Below are 25,017 nucleotides of genomic sequence, written 5' to 3' on the forward strand. Positions count from 1 at the left end.
GAATAGTTGCTTGAAGATTTATTGATCAATTATTTGTTTACATATAAAACAGTATAAAATCTAAAAAGGGTAGTAAAATAAATTAAACTAGATTAGAACCCGCCCTAAAGGGCGGAAATTGATTTGTCAAATTTCAATTAATAATATATGGTATATATAATATGTGTATATAATATTATATATATTTTGTGTAACATTTATATATATATATATACATATTAGACATATATATAATATTTTATTAAATATATATAGAATTAATAGTGTTATAATTTGTGTTGTACTTGTTATTAGTTTGTATTTAATCTTCTTTCATTTTTAGTATAATAATTTGCCTTATCACACTTTTTACATTTTAACTTATACACATAGTTATGCTTTTTTTCAAAAAAAAAAAACTTATACACATAGTCTCGTAAAATGTAATATATAAAAAACATATTTAAAAAATCTACTGACCATATGCCACCATTATTTGGTTATTTGAACAAAAAAAAAATTATGTTCTTGCAGAACTGTGTATGTTGTGATATGATGTAGGTAAAGAGTAAATATATGGAAGTAAAGTTAGTGATACGAACATGAGCTTATGTTGGTCTATGCCACAATTATTTGGTTTTTGGAAGATCAATGAGCATAAGCATATACGGTCTTTGTATACTTACGTTGTAAATGAGTCGGATATTTTTTCTCTTATGTCTGGAATGATATGGAACTCGTTGATTTAAAAGTGGTTCAGTTTTATATGATCTGATTATATTAAGAGATTAACCAAAAATATTATAAAAGTGTTACTGGTTAGGTTTAACTAATTTATATTGGTTAAGATTTGGTTTAATTTAAGTTGGTAGGTTGCATTATATAGGAGGTATGATATATTCTAGCAACAACTATGAAAGAGTCCAAAATTTAAATGAGAACTTCAAATAGTAGATAATCCCTAAATTAATAGATTAGATAATAGTTAACATGAACAAGCACATATATGATGTGGACTTACATCAACATGAACAAGCACATATGTGATGTAGACTCGGACATCAACATAAACAAGCACATATATTTTTTTACAACAAAAAAGAAAAGAAAAGAGAACAAGCACATATGATGTGGACTTAAAGGACTCTTGCAAAGAAGTGAATATAAGTATTTTTGATTTGATATTAATCTTCTTGCCTTTTGTAGTTTTATACTGATGGAGAGTGTTTAAAAAGCGGATGAGGTACTCAGTGGGCACTTTTAATTCTCCATTCAAGAAAAAAAATATTATAACAATAAAAAGTGGAAAAACACAATAAATAGTGCAATGATAGACAAGTGGTTTTGTGCATAAAAAGGGTGAAATAGCAGAGAGAGACCGTCGAGAGAGAAAAAGCCTTTCCGGCCGACGGAGTGAACTTTCACAGTCACCGTCCGTCGGTCCGGCGTCCCTTCTTAGTTATTGTAAGTCGCCTTTTCTTTGGGGCTTTGTGTAGATCTTTAGGTTCCGTCGCCGCACCTTTTTCTCGGTGGGCGGTCGGCTTAACGGCTCCGTCGTTGTTCTTTTCCGTCAAAGGAAAACGGTCGGCTTTAGGATTGTCTTTAGACGGAGATTTCTTGGCTCCGGTTATGTTCCTTTTGATGTTTGGTGGTTGTGCTTGGCTTCGGATAGGGAGGAGATCTCGAGTTATCGATGGACACTCTCCGGTTGATGAAGCGGTGATGGTGAAATTGCAGTCCGCGACGCCTCGGGTCGAGATCTTGGGTGAGACCCGATGAAGCTCTCCGGTGTTCTGATTCAAAAATCAAAGGCGATGGTGATGCGGTTTCTCTATGTGTCGAGGTGGGAAGCGAGAAAGCTGGTGTTTGGCGTCGAGGTTTGCGACGGTTTGGTGGGATTCGGCCGTGTCCTCCGGTGAAGATCTGCAGCGGCGACATCGAAGGGAGGGATCGAGTGACGCGTGTCCAGGCCGTGGAGAGGATGGCAACACGTGGTCGCGCCTCCTAAAGTGTCGGTCGAGCATAGCATGATGTGGGCTGGTTTGTTTGTAATTGGCTTGAGGCCCGGTTTATTTTATTTTGTTTGAACAGCCCGCTAGTCTGTGTGGCCTTTTGTTTGGTTTGTGTAAGAGTTTAGGCCATTGAGCCTCCTTTAATATAATTTCTTTGACGGGAAAACGGGAAAAAAAAAAGACAAGTGGTTTTAATTTCTTTGAAAATTTTGTGAATTGTTTAACAGTTGGGTAGAAGCGAGGTACTTTATTAAATTTTGGTGTTTTGCTTTACCCGTTACTTGACTTGTCTTTTGCACATATTAAATTTTTTGACTTGTATTTGTACTTTATTCGATCAAGTACTTGTTAATCAAGTACTCGGTTAAATTTTAAATATTTGCAAATTACTTGCTAATACTTGTTATTTGTTTATTTATGATTAAACTTATAAAGCTAAGTGTACCAAAAAAAAATTAAATAGAGCTACACATAAAATAAATAATTTTCATTTTCATTTACTTTTTACTTTTTACTTTTTACTTTTTACTTTGTAAGTAATTAATTCAGAAAATGTACATAGTGCTCTGAAAATCAGGTTTCGACAGAGATTTGGGTATCATATGGGCCAAATAGAGTTATTTTAATTGGTTTTTAAATGGGCAATTAAAAAGATATGGTTTATTTGTTAATCTAACGCAAATTACTCGCTAGAATTAAAATAACTCAATGCTTTGCTGACATGGTAGGTTGGGATCTTTTGATTGGATGATTTTTCTTGACGACATGGACAGCTTCAAATTCTCCCTCAATCTATACTATTATTTGCGAAGTGATTTTTCGCGACGGAGTTCCCACGTTAAAAGTTAGAGCGGTTAATAACGATATTACCTTTAATAAATTTTTATATATAAATAAAAACAAATTTTATTTTTAAAATATTATATTTATCTGTTTATTTTAGATAGTTAATTATGATTTAATATAATAAATGGTCAAATATATAATTTTAAAACTAAGATAATTCTTAGATATATTGTGGTATTATCTGAAAATAATATTTTCTATTATCAAATCTCACGTTAAAAATTAGAGTTTTTAATATCAATTATTACAATTAATGAATTTCTTATATTTAATTTATAAACGAATTTTATATTACTAATAATAGATTTATATTTTATATTAGATGATTAATTATAATTTAATATAATAAATTGTCAAGAAATATTTAAAAAGGTAAGATTATTTTTAGATATACTGTGTTATTATCTGAAATTAACATTTTCGAAAATAAGATTTACAAAATTAAGATATAATATATTTTATAGTTAAACAATAATCAAGCAAAAACATTTGTATAAAGGTATTTTCTAAAATATGTTTGGTATGTAAGTGTTTCTTAAATTTGAACACAGTAAGCTATATATATTTTGATAGATAAAAAAATTTCATATAAAAATAGTTTTATGTTTAATTTTATTTTTAAATACATAAATAATAACTTATTATTCTGCTTTTTTAATTAAAAAATATAAACTAACAAGTATTCTAAAAAAGATTATTCCCGCATGCGGGCAAACTACGTAGTTGTTCAAGTATTTGTTTTTTTTTTGCTAAATTTGGAATGAATAATTTTTTTTGTTCAAGTATTTGTTTACATATGTATTACTAGGTGATTTTCCCCACGGTATAAATATTTATAAAATAAAATATACTATAATAATTAATTATTATTTACTTTAATTTTAAAATTAATTTATAATTTGTATGCATAAATTATATTAATAATATTATATTACTTTAATTAGACATATTATTTTATTATGTTATAGATAGTTGATTTTGTTGTTTTTACAGTCGATTTAGTTATCATTTGAGTATATTGGATTGCATATATTTCTCTGAATTCAACTATAATATTTTTATATTAAAATATTAAAATTATGTTTAATTTTTTTATTTGCATTTATGTTGGTTGTTGTCTTAGATATGTAAATATATTTAAAGAAGATTATGTATAACTTAAGATACATTGTGCTTATGATGAAATAAAAAATAAACTAAAGTGTCTTATTCCAAATTACATAAATTAATATAATGATAATACTCTACAATGTCATGCATATATATAAATTTTACAAAAGAACTAAATTGTAACAGTTGGTTAATACTTTATTTTTATTTGTAAATATGTTTTGAGTCATTCTATAATTTACATTTATAAAATAAATTATTATTATAAAATTATATATTCTTATTGTAGTTAAATATATGATTTTAGATATAAGTTGGATTACTCGAGTCACTCATATTGTGAGTATACTGAGTTACATACTTTTTCCAAATTCAAACTGAACTATAATTATTTTTATTATAATTAACTAAAATCAAATTAATTTTATTTATCATTTAAATGTGCATGTATTCTCATAATATTATCAAATTATATGTTGATTAAAATAAATATTAGAAAATGAAGCGAAAAGCATTAGGAAGTTGCATACCTAAATAACTAATACATTTTTGGAAACCTATGAACACATATGAATATTTAAAATAACTAAATTATTTTAAAAATTCTAAATAATTTTATGCTTTAAATTTATTAAGTGGTAAAATAAAACTTATTTTAAGTAATCTTAAAAATGAGAATTCAGATTCACTTTAGTATTTTGGTTATGGTTATATGAAGTTCCACAAACATAGAAACATAAAATTTAAAAGCAAATTTAATGTTAAGAAAAAATAATAATTTTAACAATAATAAAATATAATATATTTACCTTGTTAAAATATATATTTTATGTTATTTTAAAATGTTTTGTAATTATTTGATATGTAACATATGTTTATTGTTAATTTTTTATTTTTAAAAATCTCTTAAAAATAAGAAGTTTACAAAAAAATTTGATTGTATTTTAGAAATCATATTATATAAATAAAATATAATTTATAAAAAAAAATTTTTTGCTGTGATTTAAAGATATTATTGTCAAGTAAATATATGAAAAATAAATAAAACATTTCAGTAATATTAATTAATTATAAATGATTCCGAGTCAATCAAAATTATATCAGTTTGTGTTACTTAAATTATCTTATGTAATCATCTAAGAAAATAGTTACATATATAATAATTATATCTATGACTCTGAATATTTTTATATTTTTATTGTTTAAAATTATGTTTTAAAAGAAATAATATTTTTTTTCTAATATCAAGATTATGTGTGTGAATTTTGTTTTATAAAATCACGTTATATACAAATATATATTTTTCATCTAAGAAAATATAGATATAAAGAAATATTTTATCACTTCAAAAATATATTTTATGTTATTTAAAATATTTTTATGGAATATTTCTATTTTGTGAACTTTCCTTTTTAATGAAATCATATTATATATACATATATTTTCGTTTTTAAATTGGTTCTTAAACTTTATAAATGTTTCTTTTTTATTATATATGTTATTTGGAAAATTTAAAAAGGAAACTAAATAAAAATTCAATAATAGTATTTAAATATAATATTATTAATTCATTAAAGGTATCAGTGTAATAAACCATCATGAAAATTAACGTGAACGTGACCAATAGGAAAATGACTTCTCAAATAATATTATAGATATTGTAAAACATATATAAAATCTAAAATATGTAATAAAATAAAAGTTAGCATTAATTAGTCCAATGGGATTTGGACTTTGACATCAACATGAACAAGCACATAAAAGGAGAGTTTGTGATAAGTATTGACTTAAAAAGGGACTCTTGAAAAATGGTGAATATATGTTTTTATTTCAGTATTTGATATTGATCTCTTGTTTCCTTTGGTAGAACCTTTCATTTTCTGTGGGTTTGGGGAGGACAGGAGGAGTAGATGTTGATTGCAACGTCAAAGAGAGTTTTGACATTTTCTTTTTCCTGTATTAAATTGATAAAGCTTTGTCTTCTCTAACCAATACTTATCACAAACTCTTCTTTTCTTTTCATATATCTTAGGAAATACATGTAACAAAAAGCTAGGCATACCGTGGGAGTATACAAATATGAAAAATACAAAATCATGTTACTGAACGTTGGTGAATTTTCATAACTCGATCTAACCTGTAATATAAAAACAGCTCCCTCCTTCTTGATCAAGGGACATTGTAAAATCATGTTAATCACTAATCCTCACACTACTATATATGACCAATGAAGACACTGGCCATTGACATTTGCATACAAGCAGTCTAACTATGTTCATCACCATCATCATCAAGAAGCAAGCAAGCTTTCCAAATCATAGCTTAACAGTTCTTCGAAATTCATCTGAGTTTCAGCTTCAAACTGCATTTCTTGGTGATGATCAAGAAAACCACTAAACTGACTTGAATTCTGTAATCCCTTACAAAATAGGGAAGTAGAGGAAAAAAACAAATGAGTGTGTGTATGAAATATGGTTATGAAGATGTAAAAGAGAGATGGACCCACCTCAGATTCTCCAGGATTGTTCATAGGAGTGGCTAAAGAGTGACTATGCTCAACATTGTCGACACCGGAAGAAGAAGAGATCTTACTCGCTTCACCCTTAAACTGTACTTTGCAGATTGTATATGCCCCGCTCTGCCAACCCCAATTCAGTATAATCGATTGATTAGTGATCAAAACAGAGCAATAACAGGAAAAAGAACTAGAAAATGTACCTCATTAGGAGAGAGGCAAGAAGTGTGATGATACTCGTGCATAACCCAGTTGGATTTGGAACCGCTCTTGTAAAACACCAAAACCCTTTTCTCACCTATCTTTTCGCGGTTACCTCTCTTTCGCTTGATAGAATAGGTAACGCCCGTTTTCTTCCAAAAACCGGACTTGGTTTTCCTCTTCTGTCGCTCACCTTTCTTGTATTTGCTTTCCTTGCGTCCGAAGAAATACCAAACCTGGTTACTCGACTCGATCCTCGACTGCGCTGTGAAGTAACAAAACGATATGAAAATCAGAAGTTAGTTAGCGGACGATCCAAACGTGATAGAGACAGTGGAGGGGAGACGTACGAGGTAAATCCCAAGGATCGAAGTTACAAATATTGAGAGTGCTAATGACTTGATCGACATGGCTCGTGTTGGAACCACCATTATTTTTCAGACGGAGATAATGGTCTACGATCTCCTCGTCCGTCGGAAGAAACCTGAGCCCCACCATATTCTCCATTTTTTGCTTCGGCGGCGACAAAAATTTCAGATAAGAACAAAAGAAATCAAAATGAGTAAGAGAGAGAGAGAGAGCTTTCAATACTTGGAGAAGGAAAGAAGGTCAAGGCAGTATTTATAGGACAACGGTGAAAGTCGGGTCCGGTCCCACGCGTGCCAATTCTTGCGGAGCAATATTAAAAATTTCAAAAAATAAAAGAGACGAGAGAGACAAAGACACGGTCGGCTAAGGTAAGGGTGAGTTTTGGAAACGTACAGTAGTATTTGTTAGCATATTTTAATATGGGACTCCCGCCTTAACTAGAACATTCTCACAAACTCAAACACATAGAAGAAGGGCAGTGTGGCCCCACAGTTGGCGATACTTGCGCGAAAATATCAAAAATTCAATAGAATTGGTCCCACAATCAAAGAGATTTTAACGTTGACCTTTGATTCTCTGGATCATGTCACCGTGAGTCCGTGACACCAATGGAACGACGTTTGCATCAACTATCCCAATCGTAAAAAACAATAAAAAGGGCCGACGTCATTGAGTTTTGGGAAAGTAATATAGGTTGCACACGTTTTATAAAACAAATCCGGTATTCTGTTTACCTCAAAAACATAAGCTTTGTACCCCAAAAGACATGCTTTAATCTCGTAAATGTAATCTGTTTTCCTTTTCTTGATTGTCCATATCATGAATAAGTGAGCAATAACCTTGTAAGAAACTTAATAAAATACTGTAAGTATTAAAATGGAATCTCCAAAATGTGAGAAACTGCCAAAAAATAGTGGTGAATCACATGTTAGTTTAATAATGGTCATAATTAGGGATGGGCGTTCGATACCCATTTGGATTTAGATTGGATATTCGGATTTTTGAGTATTTCAATATGAAGGTATGGAACCCGTTCGGATATTTCTATATTTTGGATCGGGTTCGGGTATTTTTAGTTCGGGTTTGGCTATTTCGGGTTGGGTTCAAATATTTAGATTTTGAAAGAAAATAAAATAAAATTTTCATTTTTTAAGTTTCTTTATTTAAAATTTTAGATTAAGATTTAGATTAACTGATTTTTTTTATTTTTAATAGATTGAATGATTAATAGATTTGGAGAGAATATTTCAAAAATAAATAGACAATAATTTGGCTATTGTTTTTAGAATTTGGATATAACTTTTGTTAATACCTGAAACAAAAAGCTTGATATTCATTTTAAGTAAGTATCAAATCATTTTCTCTATAATTATATATATTATATGATCTTAAATTATGTATAACATCAATATAAATATTTTAAATAAAATGAGAGATGTAAACTAGAAATATAAGAGTAAGTATACATATGTTCGGTTATCTCTAGATGGATTCGGATATTATCCGTACGGGTTCGGATATATAATCTCTCATAAATCAATATCCATTCAAGTATTTTGCTATTTTGGTTCAAATTTCGATTCGGATTTTTTGGATCGGGGTTTGGATGGGGTTCAGATTCGGGTTTGGTTATCGGATAAAGTGTCCATCCCTGGTCATAAGATTGGATATTCGGATTTTTGAGTATTTCAATATGAAGGTATGGAACCCGTTCGGATATTTCTATATTTTGGATCGGGTTCGGGTATTTTTAGTTCGGGTTTGGCTATTTCGGGTTGGGTTCAAATATTTAGATTTTGAAAGAAAATAAAATAAAATTTTCATTTTTTAAGTTTCTTTATTTAAAATTTTAGATTAAGATTTAGATTAACTGATTTTTTTATTTTTAATAGATTGAATGATTAATAGATTTGGAGAGAATATTTCAAAAATAAATAGACAATAATTTGGCTATTGTTTTTAGAATTTGGATATAACTTTTGTTAATACATGAAACAAAAAGCTTGATATTCATTTTAAGTAAGTATCAAATCATTTTCTCTATAATTATATATATTATATGATCTTAAATTATGTATAACATCAATATAAATATTTTAAATAAAATGAGAGATGTAAACTAGAAATATAAGAGTAAGTATACATATGTTCGGTTATCTCTAGATGGATTCGGATATTATCCGTACGGGTTCGGATATATAATCTCTCATAAATCAATATCCATTCAAGTATTTTACTATTTTAGTTCAAATTTCGATTCGGATTTTTTGGATCGGGGTTTGGATGGGGTTCAGATTCGGGTTTGGTTATCGGATAAAGTGTCCATCCCTGGTCATAAGCATCTGGTTTTTAGATTTACAACACTTTCTAGTTATTTTTAATTTTTAGAGCTAGTTATTTTTATTATGTTAATATCATACAGTTAACTCACTTTTATAAAGTTCAAGAACTTGACAATTTGATAAGAATATTAAAATTATTAGAAGGTCATTTTCAAAACGTGAAAAACTGAAAAAATAGTATGTACCAATCATTCATCACTCATAATTGCAATAACTATTTGTTTGATTTATTTTTAAAGATACAAATATGGATCCTATGCATAATTGAAATACAAAAAGTGTAAAAAAAAAACATAAAGCATGTACAAAGTGAGTTACGGTTTACTTGATAAGGAAGAGACCAATGGCCGTAACGATGAGCGTTGAAGGTAAACCAAACTTGATGTGTTTAGTGAAAGTGAGAGTGTATCCTTGGCTCACTGCTCTGCGAGCTTGCTCACACACTATCAAGTTAGCCGCTGAACCAAGCAACGTCAAGTTTCCAGCCACCGTGCTCACCCACGCCAGCAACAACCACGCCTTCTTCTCCTCCCCCCCTGCCGCCGCTGATGCCGCTACTCTTGCTCCCAACAATAGCACTGCACACACAATTGTTAACAGCTAAATAAAAAAATCTAGCTAGATATAATAAACATACAAAAAACATGTTTGCTTTGAACACACCGGTTGGTACATTGGAGGCTACATTGGAGAGGACAAGAATCACAACTGCTAGAACCACGGTTCCTTTAACTTCCCCTATATTCGCGTACGGCTCCATGAGATCCCACAGAGCCGTAGGGATACCAGTTTTATTAAATCCATCGACAGTTATAAACATCCCACAGAAGAATATCAAAAGCGAATAAGATACTTTCTCCAGAGACGGCCTTGCATCTTTAAAATCAAGAACAACAAGAGCTAAAGCCGCGGTAATCGCAGTCCACGACATGTTCAACCCCATAAGCAGAGATACAAGCATCCCAAGCGTAATTAAATAAACACTCGATTTCCACAAAACTCTTCTCCATCTCTTGGTTCGAAACACCAACACATCGTTGTTGGTGGTAGGAATAGGATAGCTCTCTCCTTGTGACTCAGCGTCAGCTTGGTGGTCTCTAGACGCAATGCTCTCACCAGAGGAAGCTCCTCTGTTCCTGAGCGTCTCGGGATCCGTTCTCACGTTAGTTTCCTCCGATCTGAAAGAGCTGAGATGCGGTAACGTAGCTGGAGAAAACCGATGGGACGTGACATCTTCTTCTTCAACAACTTCAGAAACTTCATTCTCCTCCTCCTCTTCTTTACGATCAGACAACAACCGCCAGTACATAGCGAGAAGCATCGCAGCGTTAACAGTGATCCCAACGATCATAGCGGGAAAGACTCCAAGAAGAAACTCCCAGAACGAGATCCTGCTCTGAACAGCAATAACAAGATTCTGAGGGTTACCAATAGGAGTCGCGGAAGAGCCAATATTAGCACTCGTGGCTAAAGCGAGCAGAAAGGGGTGAGGAGGGAGGTTCTTCTGCCTAGCGATCTTCAGCACGAACTCGGTCAGCACAACGCAGCAAGTGTCGTTGGTGAAGAGAGCGCTGGAGACGGCGGAGACGAGACAGACGCGGCAGAGCAAGTCTTTGGCTCCTCTGCTTTTCCAAGAGAGGAGCGTACCCAAGTACTTGAACATGTCGGCTCTCTCGAGGTAGATGCTGACGACCATGGTTCCGAAGAGGAGGCCGAGGATGGGGAGGTCGATGGCTGCGTAGGCTTGGTCCGGGGTGATGACTTGGAAGATGACCATGAGCATGGCGCCGAAGAGGGAGCCGGCTGTTCGACCGATTGGGAGGAAAGGGACTGATGGGAAGACAGCTAATATCCAGAAGATTGCGAAGGCTATGGAGCCTAGGACCAGCTTCACTACTGGTGCCATTGCCATTGGATCTTTGTTGCTAAAGAATTGGGATTAGGAATCAATTTACAAGTTAAAAATTGATTTGGGATAATGAACAGACAAGTAGAAGCTACTTTGGAGAGAAATAAACAGAGCAGACGAAGAGGAGTCACCTTTATAGTTAAGCCATAAAGAAAGCACTTTTTGAAACCCAAAAGCCTTTTCTCTTGTTGTTGTTGTTGGGATCGCTGTTTCAGATCTTCATTGTTCACCAGTTTTCGATAAGTTAACAATGATTTGACTCGTCTTTGCATTAATAAATTATTTTTTATTACTATTCAATCTAATATGATGACAGCCAAATTGTCGTGTTAACGAGTCAACAATCACGATACTGTCATTAAGTTGAAATATTTAAATGAATGTATCAATCCCCTATATAAAAGGTCTTTTTATCAAAAAAATATTGATTTTTTGCACAAATTTTTTTTGATTAGTTTAAAGGATAATTTAAAATTTAAAGAGGTTTGTAAGCTAATTGGTGTAAATCTCAATCTCATTGCCTCTTTAACATTTTACAAGGGGGGAGCAGCCATACTAATAAACAAAACTTAAGTACAGAGCACTTTAACTCGTCTTTGCATTAATAGTGTTTTTAATCCAATCTACAATGTACATAACATGACAACCAAATCGTCGTGTTAACGAGTCAAGTATCATGATAACTGTAATTAATTGAATATATTTATAGGAACGTATCAAACCCCATCACAAACTTATTTTTTATTTCACTGAAGAGTCCATTCAATCTTTTTTTTTTAACACAAAAGAGTCCATTCAATCAAAAAAAGCATATTATCATTTTCGTTTCAGAAAAACAGAGGGGTGCTATTACCAAAGTTCAAAATGAAGAAACTATACAAACTTTACAGAGGTTTGTACGCTTCTTGGTGAAAATCTCTCGTTGCTCCTTTAAAATTATACAAGAGCCACAATAATGAACAAAACTTAACTAGAGAGCACTTTTGACCGATGAGAACTGTACAGTGAGACAAGCGTGGTCAGAGAGACTGTAATCTTCCGGCCACAATCCTTTCTCTGTTTCCTGCGGAAACAAAACAGCTCTCTCCACTTTCAATCCGACCGCTTCTTCTTCTTCTTCTTTCTTACTCTCCATTACACTCTCTTTGCACTTTTCAGACTGATCCACCATCCTCATGTTCCAAATTTTCTGACAATACATAAACCACATATACATTAGTGCCGTTCTAAACGAAACTAACATTTTATTGGTTTGTGATTTTTGTTTTACCTTGAGTTCTTCATAGTCGAAGACACCATTTCCATCAAGATGAGCTCGAACCCATAGCTCTTTTGTCTCTTGGAAGCTAAGTCCATGTGGTATACCCGTTAGATTTACCTTTCGAAGCCCTTTGCAGAATCCAGAGTATGTTAGTGTATCACTATGATTCTTTCCCCCAAGAAATGCAAATGCCTTGTCTTCAGCTATGGAAGCTTTCTGGAGTTGATACTAGAAACACCATCAAGAATTATTCAAAACAAAGGACGTGAAGTGATTAACAATTTTTGTTTGTGAAGATTTGCAAATGTCACATTGTCACTCACCTTGATAATGCTGAAAACAGCTTCGACCCAACTTGTTCTCAATGGTTTTCTTGAATTGCTGCTAGTAGGATTACATAGCCATATGAAATCAACTCCGCATATGTTTCCCCTGTGGTTCCTATGGCTAACCCACTAACAAAAACAAAAGATAGAAAGACGGTTAAGGATGAACCAGGCTTTAATAACAGTGAGAATCATGAAAAAGTTCATAAGAAATCTCTAACCCTATGAGCATCACTATCCGTGTACTGATGAGCAACGTCGTATGATGATATGAACCCTTGAGATCTCAAGAATTTGTAAACATGCCCACGCTTGCTTCCATTCCAGTCACTAAATAATAAAATTCTCTGATCATATTGTACTTACTGGTGAGTGGACACAGTTTCAATTACTCTTAAAAGACAAAGAAGCTCACCCGCAGAGAATAATGGGTATGTGGCTAAGTTTGTTTTCCTTTTGGTAAGCTTCAAGATATTCAAGAATCTTGTAAACCTGTCAGAAGAAATCAACGATGATCACACCAACAGAAAAGAAAGAAGCAAAACGATAAGAAGGATTGGCAAACCTGATGCAGTCTTGCAATGGATAAACTAGAATCATGTGGGAACAAGAGATGAGTGTTGACTATAAGAAATTCTTGTTGAACATTTTGTCTCCCATCAAGAGGGAAGGGAAGAACTGATTTGACATGTAAGAGCTGAGCAACACGGTCTCCAAAATCGTTAAAGAGCAGTTCCCGGTAATTTACAAGTTCAAAGTAGTCCTTATGTATGGCTGTTAAAAGACCTGTAATAAACAAATCCAACCTAGAACAATTCAGCAATAACCACTCCTAAGATTCTAATGCCTAGAAAAAGTGTTTTAAACAACAATGATAATGTGTTAAAAAAAAAAACAACAACAATGATAAATTTGAACCAAAAAAAAAAATGATAAATTTGAACAAAAAAAAAACAATGATAAAATGGGAGAACCTTACTTACCATCACCACGACGGTTTGTTCTAGGCAACTGGAAAATACTGTAGCCTGCAGAGCCAAGGCGATCATGGTACATGTTCACCAGTTCTTCATTCGCAACCCAAACTTCCTATCAACAGTCACAGTTCTCTTAAAACCACATACAAAAGAGTCAAACGTTGACTTTTTTAAAGATTTATTATTTACCTGGAGACAGATCACTGAGGACCGTTGATGGAGTAATAGCAAATCTAAAATCTTTTGGTTCCGAGTAAACCAAAGGGCGCGAAAATGGCTCTCTCGAATGCTCTGATTCTGTACACACAACAAAAAACCAACGTTGTCGAGCGAGAAAACTTTCGGAAAATCAAAAGAAGAAGAGAAGAAACAAACAAACAAACAAACCAGTTGATCAACGCGTTTATAAATGGGAGCCAAGATATTGAAAGTGGTACACGAAATACTCGTTGAAGGAGCTAAGCTCGAGTTCAGTCTCTGCACCAATCACATCGGATCTCTCACAAGTCAGAACAATATAAAAACTATCAAAAAACCTTGAGTCGACGACGACTTACCATAACTGAAAGCGCCTTGTTGTGTCTGCCGGAAAAAAGATGAGAGTCGATGAAGGGAGATGAATCGACGACGACTCTCCTGTGATGCCTTTCTTTTCGAATTTACAAGCGGATGGATGATTTGTATATTTTTTCTTTTAGGCACGACTGATTTTTTTTATCTATTTTATTTAAATTCATCTATACCACATAAAACACGCATTTGTAAGGTCCATGAAGTTTCATTCACAATTGCTATTATATTTTCCACGTCGTTTCGTTCACCAATTGCTACTAAAATTTTCCGTGTAATTTCATTCACGACTGACAAAGCAAATTCTTCAAAATCCAATGATAATAGCAATCTTTTATAACTCTGCGTCTTTTTTTTTCTTTTATCATCAGTTTAAAACAGTCTCATACCAATTTAAAAATACTAGGGTTTTATCCGCGTTACGCGCGGATTACATGTTATAAAAAATTTACAATGATTTTATTTGTTTTATTAATATTTACGTTTTGGATTTACATTTTGTTCTAAAACATTTTTTAAGCCGGTTTCAAAAATATGTAATATCATTTAATTGTTTTTGTTATTGTTCTTTTTCAGATGCTGTGATTGGTAGACTTTTAATGATTTTTTTACTGTTGTGACAAACTCCAAAAAAAATAAGATTGGTTGTTTCTATAAATATGAAATTTCATCATTTTTTACTGTTACGAATGATTTTCATGTAATTATTTTTCTGTTTTAAATTATACTTATTTTAGTTTATACATATTTTATTTAAATATTAGATGCATCAAGTAATTTTAGAAAACTAAGTCATATATATTTGTCACTCTTTTTTTGAGAAAATATTTTGTCACTCTATATTTAATATTATTAATTATTATTATTTATACTTTGTTAGTAATTTTATATTTAAACAAACAAAAAATTTATACATAAAATATATTATATTTGAAATATGTATATATATATATATATAAATTTTAATATGATACTGGATTTTTTAATAAATTTTAATATTTTACATAATGTATTATAAATTTTAAAAAATAAAGTTAAAGTAACATTTATATTTATATTTACAATTGAAATATTCTATAAATAAGTTCCATTTTTCATTATATTAATTATAAATATTTTATATTTTTATTACCACAACACATTCTAAAATTTTTAATCGTGTGCTGACTAAAAATCAAACTAAATATATTATTTTGCTAAAAAAATTTCTATACTTCATACCTAATCTATTTTAGTTTTCATTCAACGTTTTCATGTTTTTATGTTTATTTATATTTATTTTTCAAATTTATATTAAATAAATGTAATAGTAAGATAAATTAACATATATTAAATGATTTAGTTTATTATTTATTTTAAAATTTGATGATGGACAAAAGAAAACTAATTATATAATAGATCCATGCATTTTCTAAAAGTAAATGAAAAAACAAATTATAATATAAGTATGAAATTATAAATTCGATAACTGCTAGCGATTAGCTTAATACATTCGAAAAAACCAACATCAACAATAATACCATCAGGCATCAGCCAACATGATCACAATTTACATGTTTGTATAGAGATGATAGAAGTTGAAAGTGAAAGGAGATGTCTAAGCATAGACGCAGAAGATTAATGTATAACACATGATTCTGTTCTGTCGTTGTAAACCCGTTCTTGATCTCCATGATTCTGCTTCTCCCTCTTTTCCTCTTTTTATGTGTTGGGACTAAACCAACAAAACAAATGAACTGAATCAAACCCAAGCGGAAAGTAAAATGTCTACCAAACTGAAACCAAACCAGCTGTAAAGTTTTTCTACGCTTTGTTCAAACAAACACAGAAGTAATGATTCTCTCCTCCAACCTGAGAGATCTTTCAAATACATACTAAAAACAAACAAAACCATGTAATTAACTGTTACGAATAAGAAAGTTCTAAATATTATACAAAAGAACAAAAACTCACACCAAACAGTTGATAATGTTTGACATTGTTTTTGTTGAACCATTCTAAACGGGGACTCCATTTTTGGCCTGGTTTCTTTCTATAGTTTCCATTCTCTAATCTTCGCTAAAATCTTCTCCACTTTCATCATACATGCTTCTAGAGTTAATGCTAGGTCCTCTATTGCAGTATTTATTTGCTTCAAACTTTCATCATCATCATCATCCTTCTCATTGGATCTCTCGTTTTCTCCACCTTCATGGAGAAAACACTCTGCTTTCCTGTTTCCATCTGCAAATATCGAATTTTTTTCCTCAGCCTTAATTTTATTAATATCAACCTAATAAGCACAGTTTTGACTTCTCTCAAATGGTGATCTGAAGGGTAATTTTCCTGTTTCTTCTTTGTCTTCACTCCTTTGCTTGATTTCTTGTGGTGAAATCTGAATCATTTTTTTTGCCTCAAGTCTGTAAATTTTTCCAAGTGATTCAGAAAAATCTCCTCAGCCTTTCTCTCTTTTTTTTTGTCACTGTCCTTAACCTTTTTCTCTAGATCTTAACATCTGAGCTGCGGTAATTTTCTCAAAATGATCCATACAACTATCATTATCATTGGCATGGCTCGCCTGTCTCCCAAATGCTTTTGAAACAACTCATTAAGTGGCAGCACCTCTCTTGAAGCTGATCGACCAATACCTAAGACAAACATACTTTTTAGGAATAACACAAACCTAAACATTTTGTCATCAGCTGTAAAGGAACTCGAACTTGTCTGCTAACGTCACCATTGTTAGTCTTGTTGGTGGCATCAACACCAACTGCCCAAATAGTCGACGTTGTCGTCTTAAAACCAAGTTTTAAAGTTCCAGGTCCTGAAAATATTGTATGCAAGGAACCAAGTAAGTTCTATATGATTTGGTTAAAACAAAGTCCATGAGAGAGATAACCATCCTACCGTTAATGAGATTCCCACCAAAAGCTAGGACAAATAATCACACATCCAATGACCAAATTGAGTTTTGAAAAAAAGAGACTACATCTCAGTTTGTCACGATCAAACCAGGTGTACCAAAGGCCACATCCATAAGTTTGAACACCAACCTCCAAGCATCCACCTTTAGTTATCTGTCAACACCAATCCCATGATTTTAAATTTAAAAAAAAAAAAAAACTGAAAATGCGAATTGACAAAGAAACAAAAAAAAAAAGGTTCCACCTTTGAAACGGGCTTGAGTTTGAGGCAAGGGCTATCAGTGTGAGCACCAATAATATGGAATCCGTTTCCAGCTACATATCTGTTCACAAAGATAGAAACTTTAGATAAATCGATCTCACAATCATTCATGAGTTTGGTTACAAAAGAAGAAGTAAAAGATCATACTTTTTGCCAATGGCAAAAGCAACAATGGTGGAGTAGTTTCTTGTGAAGAAATACTTTCTGCCGGCTTCGAGTTTCCAGTCATCTCTCTCGGAAATCTGTTCATACCCAGCGTGTAGCTACAACAGTTAGATCAAAGATTTAAAAAGGAGGTAAAAAAGAATCAAAAGCTACGATTGATTAAGAGCCCTACGATTTTAACATCTGTGAATCTCACAGTTTTGATCCCCTACCAAAACAGACTTGTTGGAGCTTGAAGTTTTTTTTTTATTTCACCAGCAACTCTCTCTCCGCTAGAGACTCTCTGGTGATTGTGAATCTTTGTCACTGAAGATGTCGCCGTGACAAATCTCTCCGTAACTGATTGCCAAAAGAAAATCTCCGGTAAACTTCTGGTCGAACGGAAACCTGAAACATGTTCAGAAAATAAAAACCCAAAGGAGCTATTTATAAAGGATCTTAGATGAAACAGACGCAAAAGATCTATAGAATTCAGAGTGAGTAACCGAAGAGACTTCATTTACTCCATGATTAAAGAGCAATAGGGGTGGCAGGGCCGCCCCAGAGGGGGAAGCCACCCAAGCCAAAGATTGGAGCATCCAAATTAATGGGTCATATTTTAAAAAAAAAATTATTAGTATATTGATAAATATATAAATTTTGTAGGTTATTTTGTTAAAATATTATTTATTAGGCATTTTTATTTAGAACTAGATATGAGCCCGTTGCGTTGCAACGGGTTTTGTTTAATGTTTTTATTTTATGAAAACCATAAAAATGAAAATATTTGTAGTTAAATTGTATGATTTTACATATATAATGTGAAAAATATTTTTTGCCATTTTAATAGGTTCCATTTTCAAAATTCGTTTTTTTCAGTATCACTAATATTTTTATAATTTTAAAGCAATGACAGATTTTTATTGACACATTCACAATTTGATTTTTTTAGAGTTTTGATAAAGTTACTAAATCTCTAAATCAAAAGTCATAAAACCACAAAAAAGTAATTAAAGCTTGGTTCTTCAAAGTTATTAATTTTTCTTTTCTAAATCTCTTTAAATCAACAAAAGAGAGTTGTATCATATTTTTCTACACATGTCACAATGTTTTTTTTTAAATAACAAATAAAATTCACTTCCTTTTTACAATTAATTTTTGTTTAGATTTTTTTTTAAACTGAAAATTACTGTAAAGTATTTTTTAACAATATATAATGTAAAAGACTATGTAATAGTAATTTTCCTTCTCTTATACCAAAATCAATTTGTACAATATTTAACACTAATTTTTATTTTCTAAAATCATAAAGAATAGATAATTGTAAAAAAAATATTTGATTTTAATTATCCTTTTTAAAAATCTTAATAAAAATTGTAAAATAATGTTTAATTTTAATTTTCCTTTATTCAAATCATAATTAAAAGGTCACAAAACAAAAGAAACTACAATCTTATTATTGACATATTAACACGATTTTTAAAACAAAGCTATAGTAATTTTCTTTTTTAAAATTGCTATATCAAAACCGATTTGTATAATAATATTAAAATTAATTTTCATTTTCTAAAATCATAAATTTTTTTTAAAAAAAAATATCTTATGATAAAGCTAGTTACTATTATTTACAATACTTTTTTTCAAGAAATAAAAATTACTATTAAATAATTATCTATATGAAAAATTTTATTTAACACATGTTATAATCTTAAATATAAAATTGACATGTGTCACAATCATGTTAATTACTAACTTTGAAGAACCAAAAAAATATTTGATTGTAATTATCCTTTTCAAAAATCTTAAACCAAAAAATTGTAAAAGAATGTTTAATGTTAAATTTTCTTTATTCAAATCCTAATTAAAAGATCATAAACCAAAAAAAACTACAATCTTATTATTGACATATTAACACGATTTGCAAAACAAAGTTATAATAATTTTCGTTTTTACAAATTCTATATCAAAACCGATTTGTACAATAATATTAACATTAATTTTCCTTTTCTAAAATCATAAACAAATAATTGTAAAAAAAATATCTTATGATAAAGCTAGTTACTATTATTTACAATACTTTTTCTCAAAAAATAAAAATTACTATTAAATAATTATTTATATAAAAAAAAATATTTAACACATGTCACAATCTTAAATATAAAATTTAATTAGTAACTTTGAAGAATCAAGTTTCACGTAGCTTTTATAATTTTCCTAGATTATAGGAAGTAGTATATTTTATTTTAATTAAATAAGGAAAATACATTTAATGCTTAAAATAAATAGGTTAGTTGTTTCAGTGACATAGGATTGTAAATAAATGGTAAATCTAAGGTTTAATTCTTATTTCTAAAAAAGGAAAATTACTATTAAATAATTAAAAAAGGAAAATTACTATTAAATAAATATTAAATAATTCTTATTTTAATATTTGTTTAAAACTTAAAAAAGGAAAATTACTATTAAATAATTATTTTATAAAAATTAGTATTTAACACATGTCACAATCTTAAATATATAATTGACATGTGTCACGATCATGTTAATTAGTAACTTTGAAGAACCAAGCTTTATATAATAAGAAAACTTAAAAAAGGAAAATTACTATTAAATAATTATTTTATAAAAATTAGTATTTAACACATGTCACAATCCTAAATATATAATTGCCACGTGTCACGATCATGTTAATTAGTAACTTTGAAGAACCAAGCTTTATATAATAAGATAAGATTTGTTAGACTTTATATCCAAATTAATGGGGCATATTTTTCAAAAACAATTATTAGTATTGATAAATAAATAAATTTTATAGGTTCTTTTGTTAAAATATTACTTATTAGACATTTTTAGTTAAAATAAGATTTGTTAGACTTTTCAACAATATTTATGAATTTGTTAAAAATTCAATTTATAAGTAAATTTCTATTTTATACAATAGTTAAAACCCTAATTAAAAGTCAGAAATAAAACAGTTCGAAAGGTATGAAAAAACTCAGAGGATAGTTTCAGGATTGATTATTTCAACACACTAATGGATCAAGCTCTAGTTTCCCTTGAATCCAGATTTGAACAATTCGAAAGGTATGAAAAAACTTTTGGATTTTTGTTTGATTTAAAAAAGCTAAGAGATGCAAGTGAGGATACATTGAGAGCATCATGTCTGAATCTGGAAGCTTTTTTACGCAATGGTACTCATTCAGACATAGTTGGTGATGATTTGTTTATGGAACTAAAAATTCTTCGAGAATCAATACCCGAAGTAGTTCGAAAGCCTATTGAAGTGCTTGAATTTTTGAAAAGAATGGAGGATTGTTATCAAAATACAGAAATTGCTTATCGCATATTGTTAATCATTCCGGTGTCGGTCGCCACAGCTGAAAGAAGCTTTTCGAAGTTGAAGTAAAGAATTATTTGCGGTCTACCATGTCACAAAAAAGGTTAAATGGATTGACTATGTTATCAATTGAGACAGCTATGGTTGAAAGACTTGACTATAGAAGTCTAATGGATGATTTTGCAGGGAAAAATGCAAGAAGATTTGTATTTCAACATTAAGTGTTCTTAATATCAATATTTTTAGTAGACTATGGAATTTGATTTTTCTAAATAAAAATTTAAGTTGTTTTATACTGTTTTGTGGTCTTGATAAATTATGTACAAAGTATTGACAAAAAAAATTATGCACAAGGTGTTGATAAAAAAAATTATGCACAAAGGCATAATTTTATATTTGGATTGGGGCAATATAAAAGGTTAGTCCGGCACTGAGGGGTGGGGGAGAGGATTGATTGATCGTGAAAAGAAGGAAGAACGGTACTGGGTTTCTAAAAAATTAGGAATGGTCAAACGGACTGCTGTAAAATCACGAAGCCCATTTATACAAACTCTTATCTGATGTGGCGACATACCTCCAATGCTATTGGCTGATTTAATTAAAAGAGGTGGACACTCTAAGAGAGCTTCATATTCTCCTTTTAATAGTATAGTATATATAATAGATACTAGATTTTGATCCGCCCTTTAAAAGGGCGGGTATATTTTTGTTTTTTTTTTTAAATTCAGTTTTCATATTTATGTATTTCTTTGTAATCATATCTCTGTATAAATATTAATCAAAATCGCTTTTATAAAATAATAGCAATTTCATAGTTGACTTGATATACGCTCGGTTTTTTGTATTGTAATCCTATATCCGTTTCTTTGTAATCATATTTGTCTATTCTAGATCTTGACCCGTAGGTATAATGTTGGTTTCTAACATTTTCTGTGAATATAAAATATTTTATATAATTTGTTCTCATATAATAATGAAATTTAATTTATATGTTTGTGTATAACATTTTTTAAAATATATGTAATAAGTTGTTCCATCATATCAATACATATTAATAATAGCTAGCTATTATAATTTATTTTATCAAATATATATATTTTAAAATTATAAATTTTATGCATAGTATTTTTATAAAAATATTTTTTTATGAAAATAAGATAATTCATTTACATAACCCGCTGATATTAATTTTACTTATATTTTAAAGCTTCAATTTAAATACAAATTTATTAATTTGTATTGGTTAAATTTGTTTTTTTTTATTATATAAATTTACTATATGTCATTCAATCTCTCCCATACTTGATATATATATATTGAAGTAGTTTTAATATTATAATTTAAATGTGTATACTGTAATATGAAATTTTTGATTACTTTATATATCTTACTTTAATATTTAGCTTTAATAAGTTGATATATGTTGTACAAATCATGAATATATGTTATTATTTAATTTAATAATTTATAATATAGTTAATAAATGGATTAAGTTACTTTACATTTATTATCTGGTGGAGTAATTTAATTATGAATATAAAAAAATATTTCTTATTCTATATGTAAAAAATGAATTAATATTTATTTATAATTGTAGTTAATATTAATTACGAATTTTAATATTTAAAAGTAAATATTAAAAAGAAATATATATTTACATTTTAAATTAAAAATATTATTAAAATGAAATCTTAAAGAGATACTTAACAATATCTTTTAGAGATCTTATTTTGAAAAATATTAAAATAATATATTAGATATGGTATATATTTAATAACAACTAAGTAAGAGAAATAATAGGAAATTAACTAAATTTTATGGTCTAACATAAACTACTTGCAAGTAGATAAAAAGTTCTCCTTTTATTATATTATTGATACGTAACTACAATTTTTCGTTCAAAGAAAAAAAATTGTTACTCGAACATACAATAGATACATACGTACATCCAAAGAAAAAAAAGAATCATATACATCTATTTAGGGAATTTAAGATTTATAATATATTGATATTTAGTTACTTAAGGAAAACAAATCAAAGATATTTTTCTAAAAAGATATTCTCTTTTAATAATTTTTTATCGTGTGGAGTAGTTATAGGAAATTTAGTTGTTAGTTTAAATAAATAATAATTACAATTTTAAATTAAAAACAGTGGCAGTCATATAAATATTTTGAAAATCTATGGGGATGTCAAAAAAAGACTGTTGTTTTAATTGTATTGATTTCTTACGTGTTGCGTTCATCAACGGTCTATTATATTATTAATTTTAATGAATTAGATATAAAATATCTAATTAATATTATTAAAAATTATTTACTAATTCATGTCAATTCAATTTTAGTTTAGTTTTTCAAAAATAAATATATATAATGAAAAGGAACATTTATTACAAATAATTTAATAAATATATTTTCAAAATAATAAAATATTTTCTTTATACATTTTCTTAAAATGAAGATTATTTCTTTCTTAACATAAAGGTTATTTTGCGAATTCTTTTTTATTTTCAATTAAATCAAACTTAAATATTAAAATAATATTTAAATGTGATATCATTGAAAATAAAAACAATTCGCAAATAACCTTTATATTAAAAAAAAAATCTTCCTTTTAAAACATTATCTCTGACAACACTTTTATATATTTTCAAAATAATAAAAAAAAATTCTTTACATATACATTTTCTTATATGATTACAAAGGATATTTAAATAACATATATCCAGTTATACATATTTAGACAAATTTATATATATATATATATATATATATATACTACTATTATTGAGATGATTTGTTCAATTTTGCATATTAATTTTTCTGAAAAAAATATCCACACTTTCTTTACATTTTTATCAGACTACAAAAACAAAAGATCTATAAAATTAATAAATAATATACTTATATAACATGATTTTTCAAGAAAAAATATTTTTTTATCAAAAACAAATCTTAAAATTTGGTATTTATTTATAAAATGTTAAATAATATTTTAAACATGATAATATATATTAAAAAGGAAACTAAAATACTTCTTTATTATAAACCTATTTTCATAAATTAATTTTTCTAACTAGCATAACTATAAATACTTTTCATAAACTAAAAGTATTATACTTTACAATATCAAAAAAAAAACTTTTTACTTTAGTTTTAATTTAATTTTTCTTTATATATGAAATCCAATATATACATAATAAAAATACACAAGGAAATCTCATTCCTATGTTTAATATTATTTAAAATAAAATTCAACATATTACTTTTATATTCATTTGTGTAATTTTGAAACAATTAACTTTACTTATTTTTTATTTAATTTTCAGTATAAATATAAATATAAATATATATATATTAAATATAAATATATATATATATAACATACTTAGAACCAAGAAATTATAGTTGAATAAGATAGAAATAAATGCAATCTAATACAGCAAAATAAAACTGACTAGATATTATATATCTAAAATTACATATGTAATTAAATAATACAATATTATTTAAACTAATTATATAAATTATAAAATTATTTAAAATTGAAAATAAAAAATAGAATGTTTAATTTGATATTAATATATATTCAGTTCATAAATACTTATACACCTTGCTGCGGTGATGGAAGGACAAGACGGAGTTGTGGAGTCTCAACATGGCTTCGCCGCATTTGGGGTGGCCGTCTCCGTGTTGAAGTCCCTGTTGCACCTAATGACGTTAGAGTGGTAGAAGATTTTGGTCCAGAGTTTCTAAGAGAATTCAATAAATACGCTTTCTCTTCGTTCTTCCGAAAACTCAGTGTTTTTTTTTTGTTCTTCCAAAATGTTTTCTAGAGGGGAACAAAGACAATGTGGTCTCTACATTTTCAGAATCACTTCTACACCTCTTATTAGAATTGTTCCTTTCTTACATCTTCGGGTACGTCACATGCATATTGGGGGCAAAACTCTTC

General features: G+C 29.2%; 3 protein-coding genes and 1 long non-coding RNA gene across 12 annotated transcripts; all 4 read right to left on the reverse strand.

Annotated features, from left to right (window-relative positions):
- Nucleotides 1-5,962: 5,962 nt before the first annotated feature.
- LOC130512667 (NAC domain-containing protein 5-like) lies at nt 5,963-7,645 on the reverse strand. The gene is made up of 4 exons (XM_057010877.1): nt 7,014-7,645; nt 6,666-6,928; nt 6,454-6,585; nt 5,963-6,357 (listed from the first exon to the last, which is right to left on the reverse strand). Exons 1-4 carry the CDS (start codon nt 7,168-7,170, stop codon nt 6,238-6,240), a joined length of 672 nt encoding a protein of 223 aa, XP_056866857.1. The 5' UTR covers nt 7,171-7,645; the 3' UTR covers nt 5,963-6,237.
- Nucleotides 7,646-9,579: 1,934 nt separating this feature from the next.
- Nucleotides 9,580-11,543, reverse strand: LOC130512325 (silicon efflux transporter LSI2-like). Its single transcript, XM_057010173.1, has 3 exons — nt 11,415-11,543; nt 10,038-11,299; nt 9,580-9,952 (listed from the first exon to the last, which is right to left on the reverse strand). Exons 2-3 carry the CDS (start codon nt 11,284-11,286, stop codon nt 9,696-9,698), a joined length of 1,506 nt encoding a protein of 501 aa, XP_056866153.1. The 5' UTR covers nt 11,287-11,299; nt 11,415-11,543; the 3' UTR covers nt 9,580-9,695.
- Nucleotides 11,544-11,999: 456 nt separating this feature from the next.
- LOC108859796 (uncharacterized calcium-binding protein At1g02270) lies at nt 12,000-14,564 on the reverse strand. Its single transcript, XM_018633708.2, has 10 exons — nt 14,405-14,564; nt 14,235-14,324; nt 14,037-14,144; nt 13,854-13,959; nt 13,436-13,656; nt 13,286-13,362; nt 13,092-13,200; nt 12,868-12,999; nt 12,554-12,772; nt 12,000-12,472 (listed from the first exon to the last, which is right to left on the reverse strand). The coding sequence occupies exons 1-10, from the start codon at nt 14,405-14,407 to the stop codon at nt 12,254-12,256; spliced, it is 1,284 nt and encodes a 427-aa protein (XP_018489210.1). The 5' UTR covers nt 14,408-14,564; the 3' UTR covers nt 12,000-12,253.
- A 1,275-nt stretch (nt 14,565-15,839) lies between these two features.
- Nucleotides 15,840-18,335, reverse strand: LOC108856598 (uncharacterized). 9 transcript variants are annotated; one of them, XR_001950225.2, is made up of 6 exons: nt 17,920-18,225; nt 17,730-17,824; nt 17,565-17,643; nt 17,304-17,473; nt 16,371-17,220; nt 15,840-16,131 (listed from the first exon to the last, which is right to left on the reverse strand). It is a non-coding gene; the product is annotated as an uncharacterized LOC108856598 (long non-coding RNA). The 9 variants fall into 9 exon arrangements; XR_001950224.2 differs by lacking the exon at nt 15,840-16,131 and adding an exon at nt 18,233-18,335 and having other exon boundaries at nt 16,209-17,220; nt 17,920-18,134; XR_008934493.1 differs by lacking the exon at nt 15,840-16,131 and adding an exon at nt 18,242-18,257 and having other exon boundaries at nt 16,209-17,220; nt 17,920-18,134.
- Nucleotides 18,336-25,017: the final 6,682 nt, after the last annotated feature.

This window comes from Raphanus sativus, chromosome 5 (genome assembly GCF_000801105.2).
Source record: "Raphanus sativus cultivar WK10039 chromosome 5, ASM80110v3, whole genome shotgun sequence".
NCBI classification, from domain to species: domain Eukaryota; kingdom Viridiplantae; phylum Streptophyta; class Magnoliopsida; order Brassicales; family Brassicaceae; genus Raphanus; species Raphanus sativus.

Coding starts and splice junctions, on each gene's coding strand:
- LOC130512325 (XM_057010173.1), bottom strand. CDS start 11,286: ATGGCAATGGCACCAGTAGTGAAGCTGGTCCTAGGCTCCATAGCCTTC. Junction 9,953..10,037: donor AGCCTCCAATGTACCAACCG/GTGTGTTCAAAG, acceptor TTGTGTGTGCAG/TGCTATTGTTGGGAGCAAGA.
- LOC108859796 (XM_018633708.2), bottom strand. Junction 14,145..14,234: donor ATAAACGCGTTGATCAACTG/GTTTGTTTGTTT, acceptor TTGTGTGTACAG/AATCAGAGCATTCGAGAGAG. Junction 13,960..14,036: donor CCTCAGTGATCTGTCTCCAG/GTAAATAATAAA, acceptor GACTGTTGATAG/GAAGTTTGGGTTGCGAATGA.
- LOC130512667 (XM_057010877.1), bottom strand. CDS start 7,170: ATGGAGAATATGGTGGGGCTCAGGTTTCTTCCGACGGACGAGGAGATC. Junction 6,929..7,013: donor CGATCCTTGGGATTTACCTC/GTACGTCTCCCC, acceptor GTTACTTCACAG/CGCAGTCGAGGATCGAGTCG. Junction 6,586..6,665: donor CTTGCCTCTCTCCTAATGAG/GTACATTTTCTA, acceptor TGGGGTTGGCAG/AGCGGGGCATATACAATCTG.